The sequence below is a fragment of the Monodelphis domestica genome, chromosome 2 (genome assembly GCF_027887165.1).
Source record: "Monodelphis domestica isolate mMonDom1 chromosome 2, mMonDom1.pri, whole genome shotgun sequence".
NCBI lineage: Eukaryota > Metazoa > Chordata > Mammalia > Didelphimorphia > Didelphidae > Monodelphis > Monodelphis domestica.
In genome coordinates, this window is record NC_077228.1 from 117969565 (window position 1) to 117979887 (window position 10323).

The 10323-nt window shown below is 37.4% G+C and overlaps 1 protein-coding gene across 12 annotated transcripts in view; it reads left to right on the forward strand.

The window, feature by feature from the left end:
• RCOR3 (REST corepressor 3) overlaps nt 1–4754 on the forward strand; it is a 51691-nt gene extending 46937 nt beyond the window's left edge. For 9 of the 12 annotated variants that reach the window (XM_007481340.3, XM_056815883.1, XM_007481339.3 and 6 more), the window contains 2 exons: nt 1056–1297; nt 1743–4754. In XM_007481340.3, the coding sequence (XP_007481402.2) occupies nt 1056–1297; nt 1743–2087 (587 nt within the window). In that variant the 3' untranslated portion in view covers nt 2088–4754. The remainder of the gene's footprint in view (nt 1–1055; nt 1298–1742) is intronic. The other 3 variants (XM_056815889.1, XM_007481345.3, XM_007481346.3) reach the window with 2 other exon arrangements.
• The last annotated feature ends 5569 nt before the right edge of the window (nt 4755–10323 follow it).

Genomic DNA, 10323 nt, shown 5'->3' on the forward strand with positions numbered 1-10323 from the left:
ATCCTTTATTGTCATATAAAACTTCCTTAATGGAAGTGTATATGCATACATACCCAATTATACTAGCCTTTTTCTTTTTTTTTTTAATTCTGTGGATTAAGAGCCAGACCCAGCGATAAGGAGGTCCTGGATTCAGATGTAGCTTCAGATATTTCCTAGCTGTGTGACCCTGGGCAAGACACTTAACTCCATTGTGTAGCCTTTAACACTCTTCTTCCTTGGATCCAATATACAGTACTGATTCTAGGACAGAAAATAAGGGTTTTTAAAAAAATAATAAAAATTTAAATTAAAATAATTCTGTTGGTGGCTCTCCCATGTATAATTGCAAAGACTAACACCTACGCTGCAGTCAAAATTATTACCTTAAATTTATTCCTAAGTATCCTTTATATATAATACAGTTCACAGATTTTCTTGGATGTTTGGAAGTCTTACTTTCAAGATTATAGTTAATGTTTATAACTTAGTACAACAATGATTTAATAAATGCTTTATTAATAATAATAATAAACTTTTGCATTTTACATTTAAATTCTGGTTTTATTACAATTTTTTTGGTGCTTATAATACCCCAATGGTACAAGCATACATTAGTGTACAAAGGAGCAATAAAACAAAAACAAACTCTCTGCTGAGGGTAAATCTCAGGCTAGCCATTCAATTCTTTTAGGTAAGATAAAGTGGCCCATTCCTATCCAAGTTTGCTTATAATGTTGCTCAAATTTAGCTGACTGCCCAGGTTCTTAGGGAAATACATGGTATTGAGGATCAAACAAAGAATTCAGTGTTTCATGGTAAATGGACTGCTTTTGGAAGCTCAAGGGAGAGGAGTGGATAAAAAGCTGAATATTTAAAGACTGGTAAGTTGTGAATGTTTAGTAGAAAGCAAGTGGTTGGCTTATTTAAGTAACAAAAAATTTCATCCTGTGACTCTGGCTTAACAGATGAGATTTATCAATACTGCTATCTTGTTTGTGTGCATGATGTATAGTACACAAAGCTTTCCTTATTGATTGTTCCTTCACAGGTGTATTATTTACTTTGCCTTCCAGGTGTCCGCAAATATGGTAAAGATTTTCAAGCTATTGCAGATGTAATTGGCAACAAGACTGTTGGCCAAGTGAAGAACTTCTTTGTAAACTACAGGCGTCGGTTTAACTTAGAGGAGGTATTGCAGGAGTGGGAAGCAGAACAAGGAACCCAGGCTTCTAATGGTGATGCTTCTACCTTAGGGGAGGAGACAAAAAGTGCTTCTAATGGGCCCTCAGGAAAGAGCACTGATGAAGAAGAGGAGGTGTGTTTGTCTATGAGATCTGAGCTAATATGAGTTGAGGAATAGCATTGCGTGTGGTGTACTATAAGGTTAACTTATCAGGGGACTGGCAAATGAGCATGAAAGGTTGACAATACACTTGCTCAGTGGTCCATTTCTCGTGACTGTTGAGTTATAATGACATGCAGAGAGCTGATTCTGGAAGATTGGAGAGTGTATTGTTCTTTCAGTCTTATTTTTATTTCCTCTGTTAAAATTGTTTACTAATAAAGTTGCTTGCCTGGTAGCTTCATTGCTTTTTTTTTGTTTTTGTTTTGATTTTATTTAAAAAATAAATACATAAAACTTGCGCTTCCAACAAATGCAGGTATTATGTTTTTATATTTTCTGTGACAATCCAAACTATATTTTATTGAGCTTTGCAAGGACTGACATCTCATGAAGGTATCTGTTTCCTTTCCTGTAGGCACAGACGGTTCAGGCTACCCAGTCTCTGGGCCCATCACCTCCTGCCCCAGCTTCCACTCCAACTCCAGCAGCCCCCATTGCCACTCTGAACCAGCCTCCACCACTGCTTCGTCCAACACTTCCTGCTGCCCCTGCTCTCCATCGGCAGCCTCCACCTCTCCAGCAGCAGGCCCGGTTCATTCAACCTCGGCCAACTCTCAATCAGCCTCCCCCACCTCTCATTCGCCCTGCTAATTCCATGCCTCCCCGTCTAAACCCAAGACCAGTGTTGTCGACAGTTGGTGGCCAACAGCCTCCATCACTGATTGGAATTCAGACAGACTCACAATCTTCAATGCATTAAAGAAATGAAGTTGGACAGAGCTGCAATAACTTTCTAATCCCACCAGTTTGCCAATGTTCGTCTCACTGTTGAAGAAGAGGAAGGGGCAAACCTTTCTAGATATTCAAGCTGAAAGTTTCAAAGTGAGGCTGCAAGTCAATACTTGTTGCAGTGACAACATAAGTGGACATCTACAACATTTTTCAGTGCATCAGACTAAAATATTATACAACATAAAGCCTCCAATTAGCCCTGTTTTCTATGAATATTTGTTCAAGGAAGTTTCCCACAAAAGGAAAAAAAAAGATTGTGTTCTGTGCACCGAGGTTGTTTGATTTTTACTGTATTTATTTTACTGAAGTTCTTTATATTCCAACCTCTTTATATTCAAAGTTCATAGTACAAGAATATGTCTATTTAGGAATTGTGAAAAAAACTCCATAGACTTTGAAATTAATGTGGAGTTTGGCTTTTTTTGTTTGCTTTCAATTTAATTTAAAAAAAAATATTTTCCTATGTTAGGAGTGAAAGACTAAATAGCCTGCATTTCAGTTTCTGGCAAATGTTCTATGAGAGATAGTACAATTCAATGCACCTTTAAGAAAAATGCAGCAGCTTAACCTTTTGCTCCAAAAGACATTGCATTCTTTCTAAAGGAAATTTAAGAGATGTGTGTGTGTGTGTGTGTATACACATATGTGTGTGTGTATATATATATGTACATATATATATATACATATATATATATGCACATTCCTTCGAAAGAAAGCAATTTAATCAATTGCAAAGCAATTACGTGAAGCCACAAAGAATGTACTGAATTTATCCCTGTTTAGTGATGTTGGGTCTTAATGCAAAGTTGAAATCCTCATTTTAAAAGTTATTGACCCACCATCCACAGTAAAAGAGCTTACTACCAGTATTGGAGTGATTCCTTTTACTTTTCATTTAAGAATGAGGATATAATCTATTATAGTATCTTTGTTTTAACTCCTTTCAAAATTGAACTTTTTTTCTAGATTGTTAAATGCTACATGCTTTACTAGTTGCATGTAACAACTACTATTTGGAAGCTATAGGAAAGAGTGTTATTTTATCAATTATGTGAAGGTGGTGGCTATAAAAAGTTCTATTTTTTGGATTTGGGTTTTCTGAACTAAAAATTGCCCCCCTCTCATTTCATATGTTTTATCTTTAATGTCTTTTTTGTTTGTTTGTTTGTTTTTATATGAGTCTCCAATGTGCTATTTGGATGCATTTGTGAGTGTTCTTGCAACTCATGAGTTTTGTCTAGGGCTTAACTATCAGAATCATTTGTTTAAAAATTAAGAATTTGATCTCTGCTATTTAAAGATATATCAAGTATGTGTTCATCAATTGTGCTATTATTAACTAAAATGGAAGTGCCGAGAGCCCTCTCATTAAGGCACCACTAACAGTTACCTTCTCTGTTCACTATGTAATGATCGAGCTCCTGCTTAGTGCTCTGTAGCACTGTGACTAGAGAGAATGTTTGAGGAATCACAGTTTTGAAAGAAATTTTTAATTCATTATTAGAATCATGATATGAAAAGGGATGGGCTTATACTATTATAGTGGAATTTAAGGTTAAATTTCTAATTTTTAGCCTTAAGTGCATTTTTGTAGCAAAAGCTGATTCAAAAACAATTTCTGATAACCCATATGTTATAGAAAGCTGATTTTTCCTGATTGGTTTTGATACTAAAATGGTACTACTGCCTTCAAAGTATACTTAGAAGTGGTTTTCCCAAATATTGGAACTTTTTCAAGTAGTGCCAGTTTTGGATTACTAGAACAATTAAAGTAACTCTTGATCATCTAACAGAACCAGATGAAACCTAACTGGTCTCCAAATTCTTAATTTTCAAAAATTCACTTAGGGCATTTTTGAACTTAAAATAACTATTGGAGATAATTACAATGTCTTAAGGGAAGGTATCTAAAGTATTTTTGAGTATTTAGATTGACTCACAAATGTGCACACTATACCTTTGCAACCTTTTTTGTCTTGTCTCTTGTCAAATAGAACTTCAATATACAGTATGTGGGGTGTGTCAGTAAAGTTGGTCAACACCAGCATCTATCGAGCTTTTTTAGTACTTTGTGATTCAGTTAAAACCTGTTCTTTCCCAGGCTTGGGCAAAGGTGCTGTATCTGAGGAATGTGCTATAATTTGATTTACATACATTAGAGCACATAGTAGGGAAATCTTAGCTTCAGTAGTAACATGGCAAATGTATATAGTGAAATGTCTTTTTATTGTGTGCTTTGCATATTATGTAAATACTTTGCACGTCTTCCCCACTCCCATCTTTTTTTTTCTTTTTCCTTGGTTTTTGTTTTTGTTTTTGTTTTTTTTGTTTGTTTGTTTTTGTTTAAGCAGTGTTTGGCCTAAAAGAGTGATATGCTTGCTGCTTAATCAAAGGATTAAAATTTTAAAGAAGTCTGTGTCTTCTATTTTTATATAATTTTAACACCATGTGAACACATTAGGACCTTTTTACTGTGAACCTTTATATTAAGGAAAGACTTAGAAATATCTTTTAATTACCATTTTTGTTCATTTCAGAGTAAAACAGTTTGAAAGCTAAATAGCTTTGGTAATTTCTAAGAAATCACCAAAGTATTTTTCTGCTTATTTTTAAATAAACGACATGTTGCCACCTATCATAAATGTAACAAATTGTATATTCTGCATGTTTCATCTTCAGTGTGATTGAGTAGCTGAGGAAAGTGAACTTTTTTTTTTTAGTTATTAAGCAGGCAAATACAAAAGTGCAAAAATAGGCTTTAAAATAAATTTAAATAATAATCTTAAGGTTAGAGAACAGCAGGCTAAGAGAATGTGGCATTGGTGTCTTCAGTATTGTTATTTATGATCCAGGGCCCTAGTAAGCTACCTAATAATATCATGAGGCTTTAATGAAATGTTGGAGTTTATAAAACAAAACAAAAACTAGTGATGAATTTCCCTCCTTAGTTTCCAGTCCTCATTTGCACTGTTTCTGACAAACACTGACCCATTTTTACTGTAGTACCCAGACTCACACTTTGGGGGGAAGAGGGGGAATAATTTGAGTTTTACTTGTCTCTAACATCCGTGTGCCATGCTTTGTTAGTTTTTGTTGTTGTTGGGTTTTATTCATTATAGCTGTTCTAATTCATTCAACAAACTTATAATGGGCACCAAACACTAGTAGGTGCTGAAGGTATGTGTTCTTTGCTTTTCTTTGAGCCACCAGAAAATAGATAAGGTCTCATATTATTTTTACCTTGATACTTTTAATCTCCTAAATCAAATCAACAAGTATTTATGAAGTTCCTGCTTTGTGCCAGGTATGATGCTTAGCTCGGGGGAGCCAAAGAAAGGCAAAAATAGTCCCGGCCCTTGAGAAGCTCACAGTCTATTGGGGAAGACAACATGTAAACAACTGCATATATGTATATTCAGGGTAAACTGAAGATAATCACAGAGGGAAGACACTAGCATGGAGAGACTTAATTTATTTCTTCCAGAAGGTGAGATTTTAACTGAAATTGGAAGGAAGCCACGAAATGGAACTGGATGGGGAAGGAGAAAATTCAGGCTGGGGCTGGGGCCAGTAAAAATGCTTACTCAGGAAATAGAATGTGTTTGAGGAAGGGCAAGAAGGCTAGAGGGAAGTGTAAGTAGCTTGGAAAGATGGGGAGGGGCCAAGTGAGGAAGCTATTTAAAAGCCAGAGAATCCTGTTGGGGAGTTTATTGAATGGGAATGGGGGGGACGGGGTGGGGAGAAGTGTGCTCACACCTGTTCTTGAGGAAGATCACTTTGAAAGCTGAGTTGAGACTGCAGTGGGAAGGAAAGTTGAGGCAGGGAGATCAGTCAGAAGGTTATTTAAATGGTGAAATGTTAGGTGATGAGGGCCTGCATTAGTGCTGCCAGTTTCAGAAAGAAGCAGGTCTATCCAAGAGATGGTCAAAGGTAGAATCAGCAAGCATTAATCATTTTTGTCCAAGGCATTGTGCTAAGAATTAGAGAAAGACAAAACTAGATACAGAGTAAGTACTCTGGGTAGGCAGCATGTACACACTTTAGGAGATAGGAAGTAATTTGGAAGAAAGCAAAACCAACAAGAGAACAAAGAAGGAATCTTACAGGAGATGATGGTGATGTGGGACTGGCAGTCTGGAGAGAAATGTAACCTGGAGAAGATCGTTTGGACACCATGGTTGCTGATGCACTCACAGAGAATGCAAAGCAAAAAAGAAGAGAGCCCAGGACAGAGCCTTGGGGTACGTCCACACAATAAATGGCTTGATTCTGATCCTAAAAAGGAAACAGAATGGAGAACCAGGAAAAAGCAGTGTCTTGAAAACCTAGGAAGGAAAAGGTATCCAGGAGAAGAGTCAACGAGATCAAATGCTGTGGGGGGATCATGAAGGATAAAGACAAGAAAAGATTGAACCAATCGTTGAGGAAAATGTTCAAAAATCATTGGTGGCCTTGTGGAGAACAATTTCAGTTGAGTACTAAGGAAAGGCATGGGGTTCAGAAATGAGTGAAGGTCAGGTAGTTTTTTTCTCTAGAAGTTTGTCTATGAAAAGGAGAGGGAGTGATAGAAATCCGGGGCAACAGTTTGAGGGGAAGGCAGGCTAACATTTGAATGGACCCACTGAGCGTTGCCGTGGTCTCAAAGAAAAACTTGAACAAACCTCCAAGTCAATGGGATGTGGGTTCATTGTTTTGTAATAATCTCATTATATACCGGTGGAGTAAGATGCTACTGCTATTGGTCTCATTCAACATATTAAGCACCTGTTTTGTTCAATGAACTATGGTAAGTACCAGAATGATAAAAAGATATGATAGACCCCTGACCTCAAAGTTCACAAACAAAGAGAGGTGAGACGTTCTCAAAAAACTATAATGTAGTATAGAACAAGTCCATAGGAAGTTTAAATATTAAATGCTATATTAAAAAATCCCCTGGAGGATGAGATTACTCCTGTTGAATTGTTACTCCTTTGGTACTTGCAAATAAGATTTCAACAAATAAAGATGGAGTTGGGGAAAGCAGAGCCAGGCATTCTTTTGTGAGTCAGTTTATGGGGAACACCTGGTATGATTATTCTTTTGAGAAAAATAGTTCAAAGGGGAAATAACTCCACCTCGCCCTCCTTGGAAATCTACCACAGTGATCATTTCAAGGAAAACTGAGCACAATATCTGCTCCAAAACTACCTTCTCTCCTCAAACTATCTTCACTTCTTCCTCCCTCCCTCCTCAACAGAAAACTTAATTTCATACTTAACTGGGGAAAAAATTGTGGTCATCTATTATGAGCTGCTCCCTAATTTTGCCTTTCAAACCACTTCAGTGTTGGTTTCCACTCTTCTTTCACATTTGAAGAATGAACAAATTCCCTCCTTGCAAAATAAGGTGGCCTTTTATCTAGAGGCAACCACAGTATATACTCTTCATTCTATTTTCTCCCACTTCCTCTAGGAACCTCATTTTCAACCTCTTCTACTGGCTTCTGTTCTACCTATCAATCTTACATACCCTACATTACACGTGTTCCTCAAGAATTAATAGCTGTTTTATCAGCTCAAGTACCTGCTTTATAATATCTAAGAAGAGAGACCTGAAATTTGGGGAGGGAGAAGCAGTTCAGTCCTGGATTTACTTCAGCCCATTCTCTGAAGAAATATAAGTTTGTAGGAAAAGAAAGGGGAGAAACAATCTATTCCCCCCTCTCCACCTTTTAGCTCCATTCCATCTCTCCCACACTTTAGTTCTGGAATTAAGTAGTGGGTGACTCCATTTCTCCCCCTCCATGACAATCTTCTCCCACCTCCTCTGGGAACCCAATTTTCACCCTCTACCATTGGCTTCTTCTGTTCTACCTATAAACATGGCCAAGTCTTTCTCATCCTTAAAACACTTACCTCTGACCTATCTCCTCAAGTTATTTCCATATGTCTCTTTCTCACTTCCTGCTCCTCAACCCTTGCAATCTGGCTTCTTCCAGTGGTCCCCCTCCTCTCCCCTTAACTGAAATTGCTCTACCCAAAGTCATCAATGATCTCTTATTGCTAATTTTCATTCGATAAGGGCTTTGTACTTGGCCCCCTTCTCTTCTTTCTAAACACTCTCAATGAGGTCATTAGCTCCCAAAGGTTCAATTATCTTCTCAATGCAAAGATGATTCCTTGCATAATCTAGTTCTCTCTCCCCTGAACTCTCAGAATCACTTTCTACATATTCTCCAATAGCTGTTGCAAGAGCAGTAGTTCAGAAACAAAATTCACCTTCCCTTTTATTACTTGGTATCTATTTTATTTTGTATTTAAATACCTGTGTACATGTTGTTAGTCTTTGAGAATGAGATAGTTTAAAAAACCTTTATATACGCAGCACCCAAATGCTTGTGAAATTGAATTAACTAACCCATAGGTTTTAATTATGCCTTAGTATTTGCATTAAATTGCTTTATGGAAAATTTTCTCATGCCCAAAGATATAAAGTCATTGAACACTGTGATTCACCAGATACAACCGACTTTCTGTTCTTGGCACCAAGATCCTCATTATTTAGGGCTAAATCACCAGGACAGAGTGACAAATCACATTAACTAGAAACACCAGGTGAGCTGCACATTCAAAGTGGTCCTTTCTATCACCTAGTAAGATTTGACTTCCTTAAAGAAGACTTCCCAGGTCCGTTATAAATGGTGATTACCGATTCCCTTTCTCCCATTTCCAAGCCTGAAACAACGATGTCACAAATAGGTTCTTGTGCGAGTCCCACACCAAAAGAACTACTCTTTGCTATGTGCAGACTTTAACATGATTCCTTTTTGTTCTTTACAAAATTAAAAGCATGAAACCAAACATGACAATTTTCCTCTTCTACAATAAAGCACAAGAGAAATGAGAGCATATGCGATGACCTTGTAAAAGCCATCTTTGGATGCAAATATCTCCCAGAACAGTCTCCAACCACACCCTAACAAACTCTTTACCATCTCCTACCTCCCACTCCAACCTTGCCATGTCAAAGAAAGATGAATTTAAATGGATAGCTCCTAAATATCTCAAGTTTGGTACATCTAAAACATTTTCTTTCCCTTCAAATCTACCCTTCTTTCAAATTTCCCTTTTTTCCTTTAACCACTGAGAGCACTACCACCACCCCAATCACCTAAGCTCAACTTCAGTGTCATTCATGACTCCTCTCCCAATCAATGTGCATGGCCAATATGTGGCCAACTATTATCATTTTTACCTTCATAGAATCTCTTCTATGTCCCCCTTTCTCTACTCACACAACAATCCTAGTATAGGCTCCTACCACTTCATGCCTGGACTATTGCAATAGTTTTCTGATTGGTCACCCTGCCTCTGTTCCAATCCATCCTTTATCTTGTTGCCAAAGCAATTTTCCAGTAGCATCATTTTGATCATGTTCCCCTCCCACCTAATATACTCCAGTGGCTCCCTATTACCTCCAGGAGCAAATACAAAATCCTTCAAAACTTAGTTCCCTTTAAATCTTTCTAGTATTCTTATATTTGATTCCTCTTTAGTACACAATATAGCTTTGCTATCCCATGTGACACTCCATATATGGCTACGCCTTTTCACTGGTTGTCCTTTATATCTGGAATGTTATCTCTCACCAACCTCCAGGTTTCTTTGGCTTCCTTCAAACTCAAATCCCACCTGTAGGAGGTGCAATGAGAGGGAGACAAAACTGAAAACTATTAATGCTGGAAAGGGAAGGAAGGGAACAAGTATTTATTATGTATATGCCATGTGTCAGATGCTCTGCTAAGTGCTTTACAAATTTGATCTCATTTGATCCTCACAAAAACCTATGAGGGAGGTGCTATTATTATCTCCATTTAAGTGTTGCCTAAGCAGACAAAGGTTGAGTGATTTGCCCCATATCACCTAGTCAGGAAGCATTTTATCTACTGAGTCCACCTCCCTTAGTGGGCTCCTCTAGTCCAACTTTTTCACTTGATTACAGTTGAGGAAACTGAGAGATACATAGAAACAAGAGGACTAAAACATCGATTTCCATTCTCCTAGCCTGGAGGACATAAAGTCCTGCCTAGAAAGGAGAGTCCAACCCATCATTCTTCTGGCCATGTTAAGATTTGAGTTATCAATTAACAACCCAAGCCAATTCAGCAAGCATTTAAAAATTGTCCATTAAACATAAAAGGAGATGCTGCATTTTTTTCAAGC